Source organism: Dryas octopetala, chromosome 3 (assembly GCF_963921425.1).
Source record: "Dryas octopetala chromosome 3, drDryOcto1.1, whole genome shotgun sequence".
NCBI classification, from domain to species: Eukaryota; Viridiplantae; Streptophyta; class Magnoliopsida; order Rosales; family Rosaceae; genus Dryas; species Dryas octopetala.
In genome coordinates, this window is record NC_141368.1 from 5420721 (window position 1) to 5443966 (window position 23246).

At 37.1% G+C, this 23246-nt stretch overlaps 4 protein-coding genes and 2 pseudogenes across 5 annotated transcripts; 1 reads left to right on the forward strand and 5 right to left on the reverse strand.

Moving 5' to 3' along the window:
• The first annotated feature begins 10 nt into the window (after window positions 1-10).
• LOC147290014 (uncharacterized) lies at window positions 11-1962 on the forward strand. Its single transcript, XM_086237601.1, has 4 exons — window positions 11-710; window positions 851-973; window positions 1091-1252; window positions 1359-1962. The coding sequence occupies exons 1-4, from the start codon at window positions 574-576 to the stop codon at window positions 1720-1722; spliced, it is 786 nt and encodes a 261-aa protein (XP_086093727.1). The 5' UTR covers window positions 11-573; the 3' UTR covers window positions 1723-1962.
• Window positions 1963-2242: 280 nt separating this feature from the next.
• Window positions 2243-4910, reverse strand: LOC147290015 (actin-like). Its single transcript, XM_086236769.1, has 5 exons — window positions 4825-4910; window positions 4071-4140; window positions 3549-3942; window positions 2564-3177; window positions 2243-2472 (listed from the first exon to the last, which is right to left on the reverse strand). Exons 2-5 carry the CDS (start codon window positions 4128-4130, stop codon window positions 2407-2409), a joined length of 1134 nt encoding a protein of 377 aa, XP_086092895.1. The 5' UTR covers window positions 4131-4140; window positions 4825-4910; the 3' UTR covers window positions 2243-2406.
• A 1181-nt stretch (window positions 4911-6091) lies between these two features.
• On the reverse strand, window positions 6092-9135 carry CER10 (3-oxo-5-alpha-steroid 4-dehydrogenase family protein). Its single transcript, XM_086236207.1, has 4 exons — window positions 8817-9135; window positions 8430-8469; window positions 7040-7794; window positions 6092-6371 (listed from the first exon to the last, which is right to left on the reverse strand). Exons 1-4 carry the CDS (start codon window positions 8883-8885, stop codon window positions 6303-6305), a joined length of 933 nt encoding a protein of 310 aa, XP_086092333.1. The 5' UTR covers window positions 8886-9135; the 3' UTR covers window positions 6092-6302.
• A 1033-nt stretch (window positions 9136-10168) lies between these two features.
• LOC147290017 (DNA/RNA-binding protein Kin17, conserved region) lies at window positions 10169-13526 on the reverse strand. Of its 2 annotated transcripts, none has more exons than XM_086236780.1 (2): window positions 12143-13526; window positions 10169-10415 (listed from the first exon to the last, which is right to left on the reverse strand). In XM_086236780.1, exon 1 carries the CDS (start codon window positions 13392-13394, stop codon window positions 12207-12209), a length of 1188 nt encoding a protein of 395 aa, XP_086092906.1. In that variant the 5' UTR covers window positions 13395-13526; the 3' UTR covers window positions 10169-10415; window positions 12143-12206. The 2 variants fall into 2 exon arrangements, with proteins under 2 accessions (XP_086092906.1, XP_086092905.1); XM_086236779.1 differs by having other exon boundaries at window positions 10489-13526.
• A 1412-nt stretch (window positions 13527-14938) lies between these two features.
• Window positions 14939-15274, reverse strand: LOC147290018 (heat shock 70 kDa protein pseudogene; annotated as a pseudogene).
• A 1041-nt stretch (window positions 15275-16315) lies between these two features.
• LOC147290019 (heat shock 70 kDa protein 18-like) lies at window positions 16316-22271 on the reverse strand (annotated as a pseudogene).
• Between the last annotated feature and the right edge of the window lie 975 nt (window positions 22272-23246).

Below are 23246 nucleotides of genomic sequence, written 5' to 3' on the forward strand. Positions count from 1 at the left end.
TACTAAGACTTTGGCTCAAGAAGGATTTACTCTCTGTTGTTTTAGCTACCATCACCTTTTGAGAAAAACAGAGCTGAAAAAAAAAATTACCAGTGCATCAACTACATTACTGTCATTACATGTAGCCTGGGGACCTTTTCATTTTTGTAGATTGGTCTGGTGACTCCGGTCTATTTTAAGGAAGAGTACAAGTTTTTTAAAAAATAATCATCCATGTTGTTAACGGAACAGTAGTGAGTCTTGCTCCACATTTTGGTCAAAAATTGCATGAAGTCGACCTAATCGACTTTTAAGGCCAATTTAAGGCCAATTAAGAGGTTAACCGGAGTTGCCTTAATTTTTGGTGTGATGTCACCACCTCTTCCCAAGGACAAAACTGAGAGTTTGAAACTTTTTTATTAGTGTTATAAAGTATTCTCAAATAGTTCCCAATTCTTCTCATTACATATGCAAAATAAACTTTTAGAGAGTAGTTAGTGTTTGTTGTGGTAATGGAGCAGTTGCACTTCTTACGTACACACGGCTCATAAGGAAATCCATAGCAAACTTTCATCACCTTAGACAAATTCATGCATGTCGATCCTTCCAATTCCAAACAACATGAGCAGCAGCCCTTTGTTCTACGAATTGAAGAAGCAAGCCTCTTCCTTCTTGAAAGAGAAGATCAGAACTGCTCGTTTGGCACTCACTGATGTAACTCCTGCAGAACTGTAAGTTTATGTTTGTACGTTTATCATCATATTTCTTCCTTAATTTTATTTCACCTCATGGATTTGTTCATGATCTCGACATGAGATTTTAGATTAATTTGTTTGTGATGTGGGTTCTTCTTGTTGCTGTGGATTTATAGAATGACAGAAGAAGCCACAAATGAAAATCCATGGCCACCAGACACACGTACCATTGGAGTGATATCCCGGGCTGCCTTTGAAGTGGATGATTATTGGAGGATTGTGGAGATTCTACATAAAAGGTGTTATTTAAGTCTTTTTTTTTTTGTTGGTAATTTGATTTATTGAGCTATTTTTTAATCTGCATAACATGCATCTACTTCAATTAAGTTTCTTCTTTTTTGTTACCAATAAGTCAGGTTGTTGAACTTTGATAGAAAGAATTGGAGAGTCTCTTACAAGGCTTTAATTCTATTGGAACACCTTCTAAGCCATGGACCACTGAGAATTGTAGAGGAGTTTCAGGGTGATAAAGATGTTATCAAGGAGATGGGAAGGCTTCAGCATATTGATGAGAAAGGGTTGGCTTATATAATCCAATTATCATGTTTTTAATGCATTTTCACTTTAGACTTATGCTTTGTTACGAGTATTCAATTTCCAATGAGATTTGTGTTTGGCATGCAGGTTTAACTGGGGATTAAGTGTAAGAAAGTTATCTGAGAGAGTACTGAGACTTGTTGAAGACACGGCATTTCTGAAAGAAGAGAGGGCCAGAGCTCGCAATCTAACACGTGGGATCGAAGGGTTCGGGAGCTTCAGCCTGCAGCGTTCTTCTGTGAGAGAGGAACAAAATTCAAGCTTGAAGGACATGTCTTTAAAAACATATGAGAGATGTAATTCTCACTACAATGATCATCATCTAAGTCTCTTTGACTCGGATGAGAATGTCGTAATGAAGGAGGAAGTGAAGAAAGCACAACAAATTGATCACCCATTCTGCGAGGATGAGCATCAGACGGCAGAATCCCTTCTTTCTTCTGTCAAATGATTCTTGAAAGACGTCAACTATTGGAGTGGAAGCCATTTGAGGTTAGCTAAAATGGTAGAATAGCTGTTGTGATTAATTTGTGACAACCCAGTTGTGTATATTTCGATGTATATTTATATATACACACACACTTACTTACACATGATATACAATGATTGTAAATTCTTCTACAAACCTCATGAAGGAGTGAGGAGTCAGGTAAACCGACATAGTAGATTGGTAGTATCAAAACATGGGTAGTTTGAAAAGAGAGCCATTTTCTATTTTTGTTGTTTCTATTCATGATTAGTTAATCTGAAAATGCAAACAATGAACCTTGCCAGCCTCATGAACTTCAGAGTTGGCTCGTTCTGATTTGCATATTCAGCCTCGCTTTGCTAGTTATTAGGTCCAAAGTCAATTTGCAAGATATTAATTGTAAAGAATTTATATGAAGACCAGCCACCAAACATTTGATGAGTCCATCCTTAGTTGCATCCATGGTTAGTTGGGATCATGCAAAAAGTGAAGAAAAAGATAATAATGGAAGACCCATACTTAAAATTGACTCCTCGCCTTCTCAAAGTCATCACCCTAACAAGATAATAACATAGAAGCATAACAAAGACACAATGGGTTCCAAGCTGCACTTCTTTAAAAAATAAAAACAACACTAATTCTCTTCATGATCCTATTATAGAACATTTAGAAGCATTTCCTATGAACAATTGATGGCCCAGACTCATCATACTCTGCTTTTGCAATCCACATCTGCAATCAAGAAACAAGTGGAATACTCCAATTAGTAATCATCCAAGATGAATTTGGAGCATCATGTTTAAATGCAGAAATGAATACAAACCTGCTGGAAGGTACTAAGAGAAGCCAAGATGGAGCCTCCTATCCAAACACTGTACTTCCTCTCGGGTGGTGCCACCACCTTGATCTTCATGCTGCTTGGGGCTAGTGCAGAAATTTCCTTGCCCATTCTATCAGCAATGCCTGGAAACATGGTTGAACCACCAGAGAGTACAATGTTGCCGTACAGGTCTTTCCTGATATCAACATCACATTTCATGATGGAGTTATACGTGGTCTCATGAATGCCTGCTGCTTCCATCCCAATCATTGATGGTTGGAAAAGAACTTCTGGGCATCGGAAACGCTCTGCACCGATGGTAATGACCTGCCCGTCTGGTAACTCGTAGCTCTTCTCAACTGAAGAGCTGGTTTTGGAAGTCTCCATTTCCTGCTCAAAGTCAAGGGCAATATACGCGAGTTTTTCCTTCATGTCCCTAACAATTTCACGCTCAGCGGTGGTAGTGAAAGAGTATCCACGCTCCGTAAGAATTTTCATCAAGCTATCAGTGAGGTCACGACCAGCAAGGTCAAGACGAAGGATGGCATGAGGGAGGGCATACCCCTCGTATATGGGGACCGTATGGCTGACACCGTCACCAGAGTCAAGCACAATACCTTCACAGCAAAGGCAAAACACCCATTATTAATAAAGGGAAGAATAACATAAGTGAAATCCAAAATAACAATTACTAAATTTAAATTTCCAAAAAGTAGCATCACTAATGTTCTCTCCCAACTACACTAGTAGTTTCAAAGCACAAAACTTGAACTAATGCTAATAATCCCAACTCAGGCAAGACGCTCTTTGTGGTAGGAATCAGATAGAGTCGATAGACTGATATGTCAGCCTATAATGATTCACCATTACGGACTTTTTCCAGGTAAAGATGTAAAACACATATAATCATGCATGCCACTTTCCAGTCCTGAACACTAAACTTTAAAATAGCACCCTTGTAATATGAAAAACTAATCAATATTCTTACCAGTTGTACGGCCACTTGCATATAGGGAAAGAACAGCTTGAATGGCTACATACATAGCAGGAGTGTTAAAGGTCTCAAACATTATTTGGGTCATCTTCTCACGATTAGCCTTGGGATTCAGAGGGGCCTCAGTTAGGAGAACTGGGTGCTCTTCTGGGGCAACACGGAGTTCATTATAGAAGGTGTGATGCCAAATCTTCTCCATGTCATCCCAGTTGCTCACAATACCATGCTCAATTGGGTATTTCAAAGTTAATATACCACGCTTGGATTGAGCCTCATCACCAACATAAGCATCTTTCTGGCCCATGCCAACCATGACACCAGTGTGACGGGGACGGCCTACAATGCTAGGGAACACAGCTCGTGGAGCATCATCTCCAGCAAATCCAGCCTAAAACAGCAACATTATAAATCAGTGGTTAAGATTCAAAGTGCAGAAAAGGAATAAAAGAAAGGCACAACTATTCAAACTATCGCCACAACAAATTAAGTTCTTCCCAACACAAATTAACCTCATACCTTGACCATTCCCGTTCCATTATCACAGACGAGTGGCTGAATGTCCTCAGTTTCTGCCATTTTCTTCTACCTGCTAGGTACGCCACAATCAGTTACAACAATTGTCTCATTTGAAAAAATACAAATTAAAAAAGAAAGCAGAAAAAGAAACTACACATAATACCAGAATTATTTTCTTTTCTATTCATTGTTCCTGACAGCCTCAGTTACTTTACATTTTCTGCTATATCATTTTGTATGATGTTATATCTATGATTCCATCAGACCAACAATATAGATCTGATAACATTACATGTGACATTGTTGACAAGAGAACATTATTCATCCATTCAAACATGATTTCACTGCAGATTATAGCAACATAACATATAGTAGACTAATGTGATTATGTGAGGCTATCACCTATGTGATGCCTGAATCTCATTTGCTGTTACTAATACAAGCACTCCCACTTTCTCTTTGGTCTTATGTATCTAATTCATATAGAAACATTTTCTTAGTTTTCACAATTCGCATAAAACTTTCATCCCAGTGTAGTTCCCAGTACACAAAGGGGCATAAAACGCAAATGGGTAATCCTTAATCGATACACATTGATAAAAAATAAAACATCGAAAACTCCCAAACCAAACATGCAGCAACGAAATCATTCAAACCACGAAACAAACAAACACAGAGATCTAAAGCGCTAACCAAAGAGATGGAAACGAAAGCGGTGTATGAGAGAGATAAGGAAAGAGGGTGGGGAATGTACCTTGCTGAATTTGACAGACGGAGAATGAAAGGCGAGGCAGAGTGCTTGAGAGAGTGGGCGAAAGAGATGGAGGAGGTTTGTAATTTGTATGAAGAACAAGTGATGTGATTTGGGCCGTTAGATTTAATGGGAGTGGAAAAGGCTTTGAGAACGGGTCCATGGGCTGGGCTTCCTCGTGTGTGGGGCTATTATGCCTGCTCCTTACAGCTCCTTCCGCTGTTCCAGTCATTTTTCTCCACTGTCCCCCTTTTTCTCTCTTTACTTTTTTAATTTCCTTTTCTTAAATCCACATAATCCCAATTCACATGCAAATTGTTTTTTTTTTTTTTTTTTAAGGAGAGAAGAGGAAGGGCGAAAGTCGAACTCTAACCATGAATATGATGTAAGTAATCTACCGTGGACCGTCAAGTTATAACTTGACCGTGAACATGAGGTGAGTTATCTACAATTGGACTTATAAGTTTTCCATCCAAATTGTCATGCAATTGAATTGTGAAAAAAGGACTTCAGCTTTGTTAAAAGTTAAGATTTTTATAGTAGCAGATTTCTATTGTTCATGCCATAGCTCATAAGTAATACATTACCCTGTTATATGTTTCTTTTTCTCTAGTGAAACTCCATTACGTTCTCCTACGATGTAGTTGCACAATGAAATGATATGGGTGAAAGTTTGAGACCCAAATATTTAAAAAGCTTTAATTTTGGGCAATGAACACAACCACAACCTGCATTCTATAATGCAGCAGACACAACATTAAACAAAAGTTGAGAAAAAGGTAATGCATTAAACAACATTATAAATGTCTACGATCTACTTAAAAGTGACACTAGTATGGTTGGCCGAATTGGAATCCCAACTGTCACCAGCTAGGCTTTGATTTATTGTCATTGCAAGCTCATCCAGGCTATTTCTCTTTCAATATGATGCAGAGAAATGAGATTTGTAGGTTGATGATGAAATAACCACCATGCAAAGACCATTACTCAATGCCTTGTTCTTTATGAAATGTTCTAATGCTGTGGACCAATCAGAGCTTAGCATTCATGCAAGCATACCAACCTTCATTTGATTGTTTATGTTTATGGTGATTAATATGTAACAACTTATTTATTCATCAGCCAGCATCTGAGAGCTGTAACTTAAAGATAGCCTCTCGGTCATTACTTTGTTGTAACGCCACAACGAAATTATTGTTTCCAATACCAAAATTTTAAGAAAAGAGAAATTTCATAGATGGTCAACAAATGCAAATGACAACATTTCAACTAAGAACAAGATGACCACTCTTTTATAGATCAACAAGCAAATCCCCAAGTAAGTCCAAATGAATTACAATGCCTAAGCAGAATGCTAAGTCAACCCTGAAATTGGGTTAAAATATGTTATCTCAACTTCATCAAGTTGATCACCCATCAGCGCTGGTGGAATCTAACACTTAAATATCAAAGAGGCCAATAAGGAAGGCTCGCAATCACTTCTACAGGAATGGAGGTAGTATCACCCATCGGCGTGGATACTTGGGTCTTCCGTCCTTCCCATCAAATAGCTGCAGATGACAAGGTATCACAACAAAGCAATGTTAAATGCACTGATCTTCCATACACAAAGTCATATCAATACATTCTGACACTTGAGGAATAAAACCTATGAATTCATAGATCTCGTCTAGCTCAAATAGCAGTGGCAATGTAGGTTTGTCAAGAAAGAAAATTTTTAATCAATCTAATTAGAAAATAGCAATTCACAACAGATTATGACAATTTTGGTATCAGATTCTGTTGAAGTTCAATTTACAATGCATTTATTAATCATGCATGCAAACCCACTCACCCTCGCACTGACACATTCTATACATAAAAAATACACATATCTATGTCTATGTATAGAGTTATTCTCTAAAAAAGGTTTACAAATACAGTCCTTAAACAAGAACCAAGTCTCAGCCGTTAAATCATATACGGACGCTACAATCACAATGGCTGAGATGCAACGGCAGAGAAATAAGTCTTTCCCTAACAACTTTATTAGAGAATACTTATGTGTGCAAATATTATACTTGTTGATTCATGCAATTAAACCCAATCAAGGTGGGGATAAATAGAGCAAGATGTTAGCTAAAAAGGAGACCTAACATTTAAGCAAAAAAAACACTGGCAGTTATTAGCATATAGGACAAAATATTTGTCTTGTATGACAAATAGTCTAGAAGCTTACCTTCTTCAAACGGCGGTGCTTTGCGAGGGCCCAATTGGTCATGATAGAAGCAGCAACTACAACAAAGATATAACCAGCAACTGTCTGTGTTGCAATATTGAAGCCCAACCACTGATAAATCTCTGTTGTGTAATTTGCACATGTCACAATATTGAACAGAAAACCACGTGGGATTTGATAGCCTCCATTTCCACCAGGGCTTCGCAGGTTCTTCAGCAGGATATGGCAATAGAAGTTCGAGATTTGCATTATTATCCCGAAACCAAACCCAATCTTCATTTGAAGATCACTAACAGGGGTGTAAAGTGGGTGATTCACATAGTAAGCTATGAAAGCACCAAAGCTCCAATAATAAGCACAATTCCGGAATACATTGGAGAGAGGTGATGTTGCATGGCTGAACCGATGTACGAAAAATGTTTCCATAATACGTTTGAAGTAGTGGAAGCACCAATAGTACATAGCATATGTCTGGACTGGGTGGATGACACGGTCTCCTTTGAAGCCCAAATACTGGTAAACAGGGAAGAAGTAAAAGATGGGATAAATGATCAAAGGACCCACATACTCCCAGAAGAAGAGTATTTTGTAGGTCACTTGTGGGCCTAGGTCCTTGAACACCACAGTCAAGTTGTCCAAGTTCCCACTGCAATAATCTTTGAGACTCTTCTTGCTACTAAGGACGACCGGCCTCTCTTTTGATCCTGGTTGGACGGGGAGGGTAAGCCGCTGTCTTTCAGGATAGAACTTTTTGGCTGTTGACATAACACATGCAATCAGGTTATGATAATCTTACAATCTACAGTGCCTCTGGTAGCAACAAAAAGCTCTTTATAAGCATGACAAAAGTTTCAGCAATGAAATATACCATGTTTGGTAACCTAGACGATTACAGATGTTGGTAACAAATAATTCAGGCAAGGAACCTAAGTGCCAAGTTTTCTAACAAATCCAAAAGGTCCTACGTGTTTAAGTTGTTGTACTTCTAAAACAAAGAAACCACACTGCAAACACATGCTAACAAATGCAATATGTAGTAGTATCATTCCCGTTTTTCCTTTCCTTTTGCTTGTTTTAGAATGCATAAAACCTATGCCATATATGACCAATCATGGATCTCTCTACATTTGGCTAACTTATTAGTCAAAGAAAAAACCAACATGATGGTGCAGAAAGCTAGCAATCATGCATCTGAAAAACTCTATTCCAAATCTTAAGCACATATGATGGTGCAGAAAGCTTAAAAGACACAATTTGTAAGCATATAGCCCTCAATTATTCCTATTTTTTGGGTTAATATATGTTAATTGACCAGAAAAGCAACCTTAACAGACAAAGCTTATTCAGCTATACGAGTTCAACAGCAAAAAGAAGCCTATCCAGCACTTACTTCGCTTATGAATTGCCTCCTGCAGATCAGCCACTGTGGCCTGCAACACAAGCAGAGAGACAGACATAGTCAGAAAAGCTAACAAATGGGTTTCACTAGGCTCCCCAAAAACATAAGAGAACCAAATTTCTAATCTTTTGTCATTTGAATTCAGGGAAAGCTTGAATCTTTCACTAAACTGAACCTAACACAAATTTCTAATCCAGTGGAATCAAGCCCATCATTCTTCAAAAAACCCCTTCATAACAAAAATTTCATATATTAATCTCCTTTCCTCTTTTTTTTTTTTTTTTTTTTTTTTTCAAGCACTCAAGAATTAAACAGAGATATCCATAAATTACAAAACTATTAAAAAAGAAGAAAGTTCAAGGTCAAAGAAAAACATACAGAATCATTAAGCTCGAGGCCACCCTTAACAACTTCTCGACCACTCCGTGAAACTACGGTCACCTTCATCTTTGAGAGCAAGTGAGAGAGACCCACTTCACCAATTTGAGCAAGCAACTAACCCTTTAATTCGCAACCAATATCACACAACTTCCATTCAAATTGCAGACAGGGGAATCAGAAGCAAAAGAAAGAAATGCGAATGAGAGTAAGTGAGATCCGAAGATGGGTGTTGGGGCTCTCTTTAATAACGATGTTAAATTTGTTTGTTTCGTGTAGGAGTTAGTTTGGGCGATATCGGATGGATAATAATAATGGCGTGTTGTTGGGCCGTTGGGGTAGGATAGCTAACTATCAAGGCTGATGAACTACACTGCCCTATACATGCTATGAAGTAGGAAGGGCTATTTTTGGTGGACCATGGTTCCTTTAACTAGCTATCCTACTGCCCCATACCCGACCCACATATGACCCACTACTCAATTCACGGAAAACTTTCATGAGACGGACGTATATTAAACTGGATGTGTATATCTCTTACATTACGTAATTGTCACTTATTATTACTTACATGATGACAAGTTACGTAATCAATAATATATATATTTCTCTCGTTACTCACGTGACAATGATGACAAGTTATGTGATCAATAATATATTTATTTCTCTCATCACGTGACTTGTCACTCACGTGATTCCACATCAAATGATGAAAACTATAGACACATTAGGATCACTTGTCCCGTCTAATAAAAGTTCTTTTCCAATTTACTTGTGCTAACTTAGTGTTTTATTCCAATTTACTTGTGCTAACTTATAGTGTTTTACAATTAATTTCACACATTTGGTTCATCACGCATTAGGAATTTAGGGGTCCATTTGACAGTTGAATATTGATTATTATTAACTATTTGGCCCATGTAATCAATACTATTACCAGATTAATCACATATTTAAGCCGTTGTTGCACTTTTTCAATGCACTAACTGAATATAAAAATTTCAACATTTATTGTTTTTAACTAGAAGTAATGACTAATGACATGGTAGGAGTAGAAAGGTCCAATCAGGCGTTTAGTTATGCCGTTTGACAATACATTGTTCAAAAATGCAAGGCAGGGCTTCTTCTTTTTGCATTCTTAAAAGAGTAGCCCTTATTCAGCCAAAAGGCCCAAAACATGGGAGGCCACTTTTAGGTTCTGAAAAGATTGATTCACCTCTGAAGGCCTAGAAGGGGTGTTTATAATGGGCCTAGATTCTGGTCACATCTGCAGGCTTTGAGCCTTATCCAAAAATGACAACAAGCTGCAGAAAAAAAAAAAAATATATATATATATATATATAGTTCTTGGATGATCAAGTAAATTTCATTCAAAAAACATTATAGAAGCAGCAAACAAGCTGCCTAGTACAGCACTTTCATTCACAAAGCAATCTAACATCAGGCCTGCAACAGCTGTTCTGCGTGTAACTTTCCATTGTGAATACTGCTATTTCTCTCAACTCCAGTAAATAAACATATTCCAGGTCAATTTAATAACAATAGCAGTAGACTTCCTGACTTTCACATTATTCATAAGCCATCTTTGCAGTTGTCTACCTACAGCAAAGATGATATTAGAAAGAACTGTGTAACAGTGCAAAGAAATAATAGAAAAACAACCATGTAATACCAATGCAATGGGAACTGTTGGTTGCCACAGGTAGAAAACCATCCACAGCTTCTGGACCCTAGATAGGTGCCAACAAGAACCAGAACATACATAATAGGGAATAATGATTTTACATTCCGAATATAATATATTGTTATCATGTTTCCGTACCATCTTATGCAAATAACAAAATGAAATTCCGATTGAAAAGCAAACATATATAGAATTTTCTGTTTTCAACTACAAAATACTTTAGCCTACTATGTCAAACAGAGAAAAAATGCTAAACAGAATGCAGCCCGTCACAGTGAAAAAGGGATATGCCACAATCAGGAAATTTTATGCTCATAACCCATGATTAACAATTTTAAATCTCTTAAATTTCACAAATTCATAATTAGTCAGACAACTTTCTACCTCTATTACCCATTTAAGGCTGGCAGAACGAGCCAGACTCACACATGACCATGAAGAATTCGAGAAATATAACCAGATAATGCAACATAAGACTGTAGAAACACACACAGAATACATCCACACACACAGAATACATCCATGCAAAGACTCTTAATAAGAACATGAAGAATTGCACAATCATGTGTGGCAGGAGTTGTGATGAGGACTTAAGGTCACACAACACAATGTTCCTTAATATAATGCAGCTCCTGTACTGTACATATCATTCACCTTAATATGTAATTTTCCAATTTTGACATTACAAAAACCCTAATTTCCAGACACCAGCTGGTTGAAGACTCAACCCCAGAACCTATCCAAGAAGAATGCAGTCTAGGTAACAGTGAGTCAAAAAACAATCTCATGCTGGAAAAAATAAAAAAATAAGTTAAATTCTTAATCAATTAAATGCAGGGCCAAAGAAACCCCTAGATAACTAACAACCGAGGAAAAGCACACAAGCACAACTTGTTTATCCCAGTAATGACTAATGAGAAGATATAAAGCCTCGTAAATGGTAGTAAAATCTCCTGAAGAAAAAGATTACCTATGGTTTTATGCACAAAGTGGGAGAGATCAGACCTATTGTTGAGCTGTTGAAATGAAAGTAAATAAAAAAGCAGGATCATGAAAAATTATACGAATCACAAGGAAACTCTTTACTGTAAGGTAATATAGATTGGTCAAGAATGAGAGCACAAGGGCACAAAGTGGGAGATATCAGACCTATTGTTCAGCTGTTGAAATGAAAGTAAATAAAAAACCAGGATCATGTAACATTATACAAATCACAAGGAAACTCTTCACTGAAAGGCAATATAGATTGGTCAAGAATGAGAACACTAGGACATTGGGCATCATCATCACAGCCAGTAAAAAGAAAAAATGTTAGAATTAGCATCAAATTTTCATTTACCAACATTTGCATGGAAAATTCTAGTTTGTCTCCTAAGCACTCAACAAAGAGAATGAATTTGCATATTCCAATGCTATATCCAGTGTAAATTTCCAAAAAAACAACAAAGGGTAACTTATACTAATTATACAGATAACTGTAAGAATTGACAACAGAATTGGGTTTACAAACAAGCTATTGTGGTGTGTACACAAGGCAAACTTCTTCAGTCTTCCAAATTAACAGATAGTTTTTAGAGCACATAACGGGAGAGAAGCAACATGCATAGATATCATAAAAGACTTTCAAAACAGGGTAACATACTTGAAAAGCTGATGATCATAAACAATATAGTTCAATCTCCATACACAAAAGTTTTATATCGAACTCATTGGGCAAGTTTACAGATATCCTCATAATCAACAGCTTTAAGCACTCTACCATCATAGATACCCTTCTCTATCTGCACCTTGGCGCAAAACTTATCCGTGTCCACGGCCAGCAACCTTGCATTGGATCCTCGGTAAGCCCCATTCACAATCTTCACAAAACACCCAATTTGTGGAATCACAGTCTCAAGCTCTTCCTGGTCAACTCTCAACACATGCTTGCTGTCGATCATTTCAATCTCCCCAACATACTTGTCAATCACTTTCCTCACAACCCCTTTTAGCTTATAGTAACCCTTGTCAGCCAATGCTTTACTCATAACTTTAACAATGATTCCCTCACACAACCAATAGTCCTTCCTATTAATCCTCTCCTTCTTCTTCTCCTCCTCCCTCATCAACTCCTCCAAAGCCAAACTCCCCGCGCCACTCCCGCTCGCGGAATTCTTACTCTTCCTCTCACTCTTATCATCCTCCACCTCATCAAAAACCAACTTAGAACTCTCTGCTTTCTCCTTGGGTCCCAATTTCGATGACCCAAGTGCAAAACCAATCTTAACACCACTCTCCACTTTCAATTCCCTATTAACCTCACCACCTTCTTCAGCTTGATCATTCCCCTCAGTCGCCATAGGCATCGACTGACAAACCCTCTCAATCTGCTTCTTAATCTCCCTCTCCTGCTTCTCTTCCTCCGCCATATCCGCCCTAATTCTCTTGTTCTTCAACCTCTCCTTAAAAAGCGTCTCCGAATCTCTATCAATGTACGTAATGAACCAACCCTTGGGCGTCTCCTCAACCTTACACTTCCCGGTCCGCCCCAAATACTTCACGAACTCCGTCAACGTGGCCCACTCGGTCGAATTCATATGAACGTGGTGGCGGTCGTTGATGTACTCGTTGTAGACCACGGTGGCGGCGATGCGGCTGAAGCGGTGGCTCCGCTTCATGAGGTCGAGAAAGCTGCGCTCGAACTCCTCGGAGTATCCCTCGACGACGCGGTTGGCGTTTTCGCCGAAGATCTGCATCTGGCGCTGGTGACTCTCGCTCATGCAGTGGCACTTGAAGCCGTTCTCGTCCCGGCATTGCTTCTGGCACATCTGGCAGTACCACCGAAGCTTCTGGAGCCCCTTGGCCTTGATTCGGTTCGCGATGGCCTTTGGTGTGAGAAAGTCGTTCTTCCCCATGATGATTCTGCAACCAAATTTGCAGGGATTTCGATTGAATTGAAATCAGAAATGGAGTGAAGTTTTGATTGGGGAATTGGGAATATGAACCCTAGGTGAATTGGGAAAATGAACCCTAGGTGGATGATGGGTTTCTTCTTAGGAACCGCCGCATTCTCTTTTTTATTTCCCAGCAAAATATCCTCTCTCTTTGTTTTTACTAACGAGGAGAAAGAGTTAAAGAAACTAATATTTTTATTTTTCGGTGTGAAGAGAAATAAAATAATCTTAAACGACAAATAATACTAATCACTTTAGAACTCAACTAACTAAAAATTAGCCTTACTATTTTTAATCAAACCTTGTTTGTTCATAGCTAAGTTCTATTTAGCATTTAGTGGCCAAAAAAAAAGAAAAGTTCTATTTAGCATTTCTTGGCCAAAAAAAAAAAGGTTCTATTTAGCATCAATTCTCCCATCTTCACCCGGGGGTAAGAATTTGGTCTGAACCCAAATATTATACGATGATACTCAATTTATATGAAAACGTCTTTATACATGAAAAATTTTAGGTTTAATTATATTTTTACCGACCATAGTTTCAATTGATTCATACTTTACCATCTATAATTATTTTCATATCTCACTTTATCTTTTTATGTCTATTTCGTCACTTAAGTCATAAAAAATATTGATGTGACAGATGCATTTTTTTCACCAATATTGATAGATTAGCTGACGGAATAAACGAAAAAAAGTAAAATAAAGCACGAAAAATAGTTGTAGGTGATAAAGTGGGACAAATAAATATTTGAGTGGTAAAGTAGTAATTAACTAAAACTATAAGTGATAAAAACACAATTAAGTCAAAACTTTATAGTATAAGATATAGAATGAGCGCTAAGTATCGTCGTATAAAACTTTGTGGTATATGAATGTTCTCTTAGTATCATGTATAGCCTATACTCTCTTGATTTTTTTAATCAAACAATATTTGAGGAATAGAAATTTGAGGGATCTGTTAAAGTTTTTGTGGAGTTTATAAAAGTTATTAAAAATTCATCAACTCTACCAAACGTTAATAACTTTTAAAAACTCTACATAGGTCCATTAAAATTCTAATTGAATACACCCCTTAAAACACTCTTTTAATTTAAAAATCCTCTTTTACCTTATGAAATATTAAAATGATTTTTGAATTAGAAAAAAAAAAAAATCATTTCTTCCTCCTGCCTCTTCTTCTTCCTCTTCCATCTCTCCATTAGGGATGGCCACCGGCAGATTTATCATTACCATCTTTGTCCCGTCCGGTTAGTCTTAAGGACGCCTACACCAGTATAAGCCATATAAACAAACCTAGCTACCAGTCACGGAAACAAAAGTTGCCCTTACCAGTTACCAGTATGAGCGATGTTTTCAACATGTTATGTAATTATGTATCAAACATAATAAGATCAAGACTGATTAAACAAAGAGTTTGTATGCTTAATTATAAACTCATATATAAGCATCAAAATGATTCTATAATATATGCTATTTCAGTCTTTAGCGTACATAGCACATTTATTAAATCTTCATCTTTCCAATTCCTTCACAATTTGTTCTGTCACTATCGCTCATGATTGTAATCCCTTTCTTCTGGCCGGTGGACATGTCCTCAGCAGAGACACTCAAGATACCATTGGCATCAATATCAAAGCAAATGTTGAAATTAGGAACATTCTTCGGAGCTGGAGGAATGTCATGCAGGCTAAATTCCCCCAAAAAGTTGTTATTTAAGGTTGATGAACTCTCACCCTCATAGACACGGAAGGGAGCAACAACTTGGTTGTCATAAAAAGTGGTAAAAGAATGGTTCTTCCTGATGGGAATTTTGCTGTTTCTTGGAATCACAAGAGTCATGTAATGTTCTTCGCCAGTCTCCACCCCAAGTGATAGAGGGGTGACATCCAAGAGAGTGAAGCCTTGAAGCTTCCCATTTTGATTTCCACTCAAGACTGCAGCTTGAACAGCGGCACCATATGCCACAGCTTCAGTGCATAAAGCTCATCAAATAAACCTGAGTAATTAGAGGGAGAGAGATTCAAAGTCATACCTTAATCTGAAGAAGGCCAGATAGCAGAGAGAGGAAACAAAATAAAAAACAGAAAGCAACAATCAGAAGAAGAGCCAGAGTGTCTTTTGGTTCAAGGTAATTTCTCCACTCTTTCTCTGTATAAAGAATTTCGATTCTTATAATTAAAATCTGTATCCCACTTTTGCTTTAAAAAAATTAAAAAATGTGTGTCCCCACTCAAAAGTTAAGCATTATCAATTGAGATACTTCCGCGTCAAGTAAATAAAAGAATAAAAATTTAAAATTAAATATTAAATATTAATAGTTTTTCAGTAAAGTAGCAGAGCACTAATTTTTTTTAATTTAGGTACTAACCTAGAACAAAATATTTTGGATTAGGTCACAAATCAGTTTGCTATATAATTGTGATTGTCGAACAGTCACAATTGTGACTATCGTTGAAATTCATAAAAATTCAAAGTTTATAAGAGTTTAATGCTTTTGATTTAGGCTTAGGGATAAAGTCATATAATTTAGAGACTAAACATTAAAGTTTAAGCCTTGCAAATATTGAAAAAACAACAAATCAATAAAAAAGTTGTGATTGTTAGACAGTCACAGCTCGGAAGAACCATGTTTTTTAAAGTTAGTATCTAAACTGAAATTTAGTATCTAAAGTGAAATGACATAAACGCTTTAGTAGTTAAAATGAAATAATATTGAAATTTAATACCTAAAGTCAACGGACCTATAAAAGAACCTTTGGGCCACATTTGATAAAATAAAGGCTTCACATTTTTATTGAAAATGTGAAGAATTCCAAAGTTATCTCCACAAATTAACTGAAACAGACGATGCAGCCCTTAGCTAGTATGACATACTATTCCTTACATTATCCTATCAATTCCCTCACAATTTCTGTCATTGGTGAGGGTAATCCCTTTCTTCTGGCCAGTCAACATGTCCTCAGCAGATACATTCAGAATACCATTGGCATCAATATCAAAGCAAATATTGAACTTGGGAACACCCCTTGGAGCTGGAGGAATATCATGGAGCTTAAACTCACCCAAAAAGTAATTATTTACAGTTGTTGTGTTCTCACCCTCATAAATGGAAAACTTAACAACAGTTTGGTTGTCATGGCGAGTAGTTACAGTATAGTTCTTCTTGACAGGCATTCTGGTGTTTCTTGGAATCACAACTGTCATGTCGCGTTCTCGACCAGTCTCCACACCAAGTGATAGAGGGCTGACATCCAAGAGAGAGAGGTCTTGAAGCTTCCCATTTCCATTCCCAATCAGGATTGCAGCTTGAACAGCAGCACCATGAGCCACAGCCTCATCCGGATTAATGCCCTTGCTCAGCTCCTTTCCCTTGAAGAAACTCTGCAAGAGTTCTTGAACCTTGGGAATTCTAGAAGAGCCTCCAACAAGAACAACATCATGGACACTGTTTATGTCCATTTTAGCATCACTCAAACACTTCTTCACAGGCTCCATGCACTTGTTGAAGAAATCCCTGTTGAGTTCTTCAAATTTGGCACGGGTAATAGTTGTATAAAAATCAGTATTCTGATACAAACAGTCAATTTCAATGTCCGTTGCAGACGTAAATGAGAGTCTCCTCTATGCCTTCTCACAAGCATTTCTTAATCTCCCAAGAGCTCTAGAGTTTCCACCAATGTCCAAATTATGCTTCCTTCTGAATTGCTCAACACAGTAGTCCACCATTCTGTTATCCACGTCTTCACCTCCAAGGTGAGTGTCTCCAGCTGTGGCTTTCACTTCAAAGACACCACCACTTATGGTAAGTAGTGACACATCATCACATTTCTCTTGCTATACCAACCAGCCTTCTTTTCAAGGCCATAAGCAATTGCTGCAGCAGTAGGTTCATTGATAATACGCATCACCTTTAAGCCAGCAGTGACACCAGCATTTTGTGTAGAATGACGCTGTGAGTCATTGAAGTAAGCAGGCACTGTGATGACAGCATCTTTCACAGGAGAGCCAAGGTAGGCCTCAGCAATCTCCCGCATCTTGGAAAGAACCATGGATGATATATCTTCAGCAGAAAATTGTTTCTCTTGTGCCATGTGGGTACCACAAACATGGGTTTATCATCAGGACCTTCAATGACCTTGAATGGCCATAGCTCTAAATCACTTTGAACTGAAGCATCACTGAATCTCCTACCAATCAAACGCTTTGCATCTGAAAATTGGTGCCATGCACAATTTGAAACACAATATAATAAATAAACAAATAAATGCACTGACAATTTATGAAATAGCTAGTAAGATAAAATTCATTAAGAAGATGACAACATTAATTCTTCTTTTTACAAAACTAAATGCATAATATTGTTAGTGTAGTTTCACTGCTTCTAAGCAGTACCCTTAAGCCTTTCATCATCAGCAACCATATCAGAATCAAAATTTTCAACCTCATAAAAAGATGGGATGAAGAGAAGGCAATGCATAAAGTAAACAGAGAATAAATTGAAGGAAGAGAACACTCACTTACAGCCTCACAGGAATATCCATTTGATTTGAGGAAAGGAAAATTGGTATATATGTGGATGTGGGAAGATAACCTTACCAAAGATAGAGTTGACAGGGTTTCTGATGAGCTGGTTAAATGCTGCATCACCTACCAATCTCTCAGTATCAGTGAAGGCAACATGAGATGGAGTGGTCCTATTGCCCTGATCATTCACTATGATTTCCACATGATCGTGCTGCCACACTGCCACACACGAGTAAGTTGTCCCCAGATCAATCCCAATTGCATGGCCTTTTTCACCTGCCATTATTAACTCCAAAACAAAAAGAAGACTGTAGAAGAAGGAAAATGATCGCAATGAATGCTTGGGAGAGTGACTATGGGTGGAGAAGTTAAGTGGGGAAGGAATAGCGTTTGGAGTGGTACGCGCGTGTGCTATATAAGTTAAAGGATTAACCTATACTTGGGAATGTGGGGAATGTAGAGCACTCATTTATGTTTTTGCTGCATGTCTATTGGTGTGCAGGGAACCTTGGAATGTAATCAGTCTCCCGAATTTATTTTTGGAAGAGGGAAAGAGAGAAAGAAATAGGAGAATAAAAAATAAAGAGAATTTAAGTTAATAATTAAATAAAATATAATAACTCATGGTTAATTTTTTAAATACATATCAGTATTTTAAAAAAGAGGTGAGCATACACCTAAATTAATGGGGTTTGCAAAACTGCTCTCAATTGCCAAACCACAAATTTGTAACGTTTATTTCACGTACACAAACCCTAACAATCTTTGCCTTGCAACACCTTTTCGGCTACCTTAATATTAATCCTACAAACTACAGAAAAAAGAGGAATACCCAAAAGATAATCGGTTTATTAACTTTATTTGATCATATTTATCAAATCAAATGAGATCGATTTTTTAGCCATAAATAAGTTTTAACACTAAGCTTTCTTGTTATGTTTCCTTCTTGCATTGAAAGTTCAATTTACTTTAAGCCATAAATTTGGTGTGTTAAATTGTTAATTACATTTGAGATCGAACATCTATCCTTCACAAATCAGATCGATTTTTTAGCCAATTCACATCTTTTACTGCATTTACTTCATTTATATAGCTTTTGCAAAGATTCAAGTTAAAATGATTAACAATTCTTGTTGAACAGTAGAAGCGTGTGGAATTTTTTTTTAAGCAAACTTGGAGTACCAGCTCCATGTTTTAATATATTGACTGAAGTATTTTTTTTTTTTTTTTTTTCCAAAAGAAGCAAACAGTACGCACATGATCATGATGTCTACATTGCATCGAACGCATGGATTGTGTAGTTGTGAAATCATAGAAATAGGAAATCATGGTGTGTTTCATAAATATAGTAATCAAATAATCAAGCAGGCATGTCTATTAACAAAACAGGGGATGTCTGTTAGCAAAAAGCCCAGGCATGTGCGTATATTAGACGGAAACGGACCCTGCCCGCTCGAATTTGACTCTAAACACTGACTTTACAACAATACTCACCTGGGCGTTGGACTCCGAGAGACATAAAGAGTAGGTTTTGGTAAGAGTAGGCCCAATACTTTTTCTTTTCTTTTCGGCCTTTTCCTGAGACCAAGTTTTTCACAAATATTTATGTAAGAAATCTGTTCTGCATTTATTTTCCCTAATCTGCTATTTTTTTTTCTTTTTCTTTTATTCTTTCAATTTTTTTTTTCCCTTTTTTCTCAGAAGATGATATTTCAATGTAGTTTTCTTATGAAATATGTGAACATTTTCCGAAAAAAGAGAACATATGCGAGATTTGAGAATTTAGTTGAAAAAATATATTAATATATTAGAAAAGTACTAAAAAAACTCTTTCACTGGAGGTTTTTTAATCAAAAATTCAGGCAGTACGTTAAATTTTTTTTCTTTTTTTCGGGAACAAACATCAACTAAAAAACAATTTAGAATTTTCCTTGGGAGGTATTTTGTACACTCAGAGGTCATAGCTAGTCATACTATTAATTTTATCCCTAACCGTCTTTTTATTTTTATTTGTCATTAGACTCATAACTCATTACACAAAAGTTACCAAGTGACAGTAATTGAAAAAATTAGGTTTATGAAGACTGAATATATAGTAAGAGACTGGTATAATACTTTTTCACATGTAACATGTCAGAGGAAGTCATTTGAACAAGTGATTTTGAATGTAAGTAATAATGTGCTATTTTTTACTGTATTAAATATTAGCCAATCCCTTTTGAATAATAGACGGTCTTTAAATGAAACAACTTTATGAGTCCCATGGATTCAACTAAAGTTTCATTTTTCCTGTCCAACACTTATAAATTATAATCAAGTGAAGTCAAGATAACATAACATTAAAAATATCAAGATAGGCATTCGAGTAGTATGGCATAAGTTAAGGCCTCTTACTCCACTGTCTCAATTCCTTCAAATGTTCTTATGTCACTCTCACTTGTGATTGTAATCCCTTTCTTTTGGTCAGTAGATCTGCTTCAATTCCTTCATATGTTCTTATGTCAGTCTCACTTGTGATTGTAATCCCTTTCTTCTTGCCGGTAGACTTGCACTCAGCGGAAACACTTAGGATACCGTTGGAATCAATATCAAAACAAACATCGAATTCAGCTTCACCCTTCGGAGCTGGAGGAATGCCAGTGAGTGTAAATTTAGCCAACAAGTTATTATTTACGGTGGTTGTATCCTCACCCTCAAAAATGGGGAAACAGATTAACTCTTGATTGTCATAAATGGTTTGTATAGTTGTCTTCTTCTTGACAGGAATTCTGGTGTTTCTACAGTCTCCACCCCAAGTGAGAGAGGGGTGACATCAAAGAGAGAGAAGTCTTGAAGCTTCCCAATTAGATTCCCACCACTCAAGACGAAAGCTTGAACAGCGGCTCCATATGCCACTGCCTCATCCGGATTAATGCCCTTGCACAGCTCCTTCCCCTCAAACACATCCTGCAATAGTTGTTGCAACTTGGGAATTCTAGAAGAGCCACCAGCAAGAACAACATCATGCACACTGCTTATGTCCATCTTAGCATCCTTCAAACACTTCTTCACAGGCTCCATACACTTTTTGAAGAAATCCATGTTCAGATCTTCAAATTTGGCACGGGTAATAGTTGTACTGAAATCAATACCTTGATCCAAGCAGTCAATCTCAATATCAATTGAAGACGTAAATGAAAGTCTCCTCTTCGCCTTCTCACACTCATTTCTTAACCGCCTAAGAGCTCTGGAGTTTCCACTGACGTCCAATTTATGCTTTTTCTTAAATTGCTCAACACAGTAATTTACCATTTTGTTATCCAAGTCTTCACCTCCAAGGTGAGTGTCTCCAGCAGTGGCCTTCACTTGAAAGACACCATTATCTATGGTGAGCAGTGAGACGTCTAAAGTACCACCACCTAAATCAAATATCATAACAATTCTCTTGCTATACCAACCAGCCTTCTTGTCAAGCCCGTAAGCAATGGCTGCAGCAGTTGGTTCATTGACCATACGCATCACGTTTAGGCCAGCAGTAGCACCAGCATCTTTTGTAGCCTGACGTTGTGAGTTGTTGAAGTAAGCAGGGACGGTGATAACTGCATTCTTCACAGTTGAGCCAAGGTAGGACTCAGCAATTTCTCGCATCTTTGCCAGAACCATAGATGAGATTTCATGAGCAGCAAACTGTTTGTCTTCACCCTTGTGGGTAACAACAATCAAGGGCTTCTCATCAGGACCTTCAATAACCTTGAATGGCCAGAGCTTCTTATCATTTTGAACAGAGGCATCAAGGAATCTCCTGCCAATTAACCTCTTTGCACCTGAAAATTGATGTCAAATTTAAAAAGACAATCCCACAAAGAAAAAAGAACCATTAGATGAACGAACAGACATTCAATAATCATGCATACTCATCGGTCATCCCAAGCATTTATATATGCACAATTTACAGTTACATGTTGCATTCAACATATTGTAATGAAATGTACCAAATAAACTTGCGAGTCAAATATCAATATTTAAGAAGTAGAGAAGGCCTCACAGGATTACAAAACTGATATGAGAAACAAATGACAATCAAATTGTTATATATGTAGATGTGGGAAGAGACCATACCAAAGATGGTGTTTTTGGGATTCTTGACGACCTGGTTAAAAGCTGCGTCACCTACCAAACGTTCGGAATCAGTGAAGGCAACATAAGATGGAGTAGTCCTGTTGCCCTGATCATTCACAATGATCTCTACATGATCGTTCTGGCATACTGCAACGCACGAGTATGTTGTTCCCAGGTCAATCCCAATTGCATAGCCCTTTTCTTTCCCAGCCATTTTAGCTAAAGAAAAAAAGAAAGCAAGTAGAATTGGAAAGAAGAGAAACGGTGGCAGAGATCGAATAATGCTGGGGTGAGTGTCTCTCAGTCTCTGGCTTTACCTTTTATTCGGTGGGAACAATTTAAAAGCAGCTCGAGTGGTAATAATAGCTTAGGAATATATGCATGTTTTGATGTGAAGCTAATTGTTGTACAGAGACTTATCGGGGAATGAATGGTTCAATTTACTGAATTTATTATCATTTTGGTTCGTTATTCTATGTACTAGTACTACTTACTGTTTCCAACTTCCAACATAATAAAGAAAGACAGGATAGGCGGAAATAAAAAGTGGTCTGAGAAATATTCTTTGTACTACTGCTTCCAATTTAGTGGTAAAATTTCATACAGAATTACTTTATAAAACTGCTTTTTTGAGTTGGAAAAAAAAAAAAAAAAAAAGACTGCTATATCAATTTTAAAAATGAAGATTAAGACAAAATTTTCAACTTGCTTCGACAAGGTATCAGTTTAAGAAAATACAATATATAGTTAATAATCAACTAAAGAAAGAAATCATACAACGAATCAAAAAACTTTTTCAATTTTTTTTTTTAAATTTTCAAACTGGAATATATTTTTTTTTTTGGTTAAGGAAAACTAAAATGACCCCCTTAAGATAAACCAAATGTCTAAAATGATATTATTCGTTATAAACCATATGGTGTGTTAATTACATTTAAGATCGGGCATCATTTAGATCGGTTTTTAAACCAATTCACATCTTTTGCTGCATTTACTTGGTTACTTTTAGCTTTTGCAAAGATTCAAGTTAGAATGATCAACAATTCCTATTGAACAAGATAATCAGGTGGAATATCCCTCTTCGATTGTCTCGAAGCACACAACTCACGAGCTCCAATTTATTATAGACTTTATAGTGACTCAAGTATTTTGTCAAGAGAAGCAAACAGTACGAATATGATCAAGATGT

What these genes read in the sequence shown, in the direction of transcription:
- LOC147290014 (XM_086237601.1), top strand. Translation starts at nt 574, where the DNA reads ATGTCGATCCTTCCAATTCCAAACAACATGAGCAGCAGCCCTTTGTTC. An exon ending in GATGTAACTCCTGCAGAACT is followed by an intron (nt 711 to 850) that starts GTAAGTTTATGT and finishes GTGGATTTATAG; the next exon opens with AATGACAGAAGAAGCCACAA. An exon ending in GTGGAGATTCTACATAAAAG is followed by an intron (nt 974 to 1,090) that starts GTGTTATTTAAG and finishes CCAATAAGTCAG; the next exon opens with GTTGTTGAACTTTGATAGAA.
- LOC147290015 (XM_086236769.1), bottom strand. Translation starts at nt 4,130, where the DNA reads ATGGCAGAAACTGAGGACATTCAGCCACTCGTCTGTGATAATGGAACG. An exon ending in TGCAAGTGGCCGTACAACTG is followed by an intron (nt 3,178 to 3,548) that starts GTAAGAATATTG and finishes TTTGCTGTGAAG; the next exon opens with GTATTGTGCTTGACTCTGGT. An exon ending in CTCTTAGTACCTTCCAGCAG is followed by an intron (nt 2,473 to 2,563) that starts GTTTGTATTCAT and finishes TCTTGATTGCAG; the next exon opens with ATGTGGATTGCAAAAGCAGA.
- CER10 (XM_086236207.1), bottom strand. Translation starts at nt 8,885, where the DNA reads ATGAAGGTGACCGTAGTTTCACGGAGTGGTCGAGAAGTTGTTAAGGGT. An exon ending in GCCTCGAGCTTAATGATTCT is followed by an intron (nt 8,470 to 8,816) that starts GTATGTTTTTCT and finishes CTTGTGTTGCAG; the next exon opens with GCCACAGTGGCTGATCTGCA. An exon ending in AGCACCGCCGTTTGAAGAAG is followed by an intron (nt 6,372 to 7,039) that starts GTAAGCTTCTAG and finishes TGTCATCTGCAG; the next exon opens with CTATTTGATGGGAAGGACGG.
- LOC147290017 (XM_086236780.1), bottom strand. Translation starts at nt 13,394, where the DNA reads ATGGGGAAGAACGACTTTCTCACACCAAAGGCCATCGCGAACCGAATC.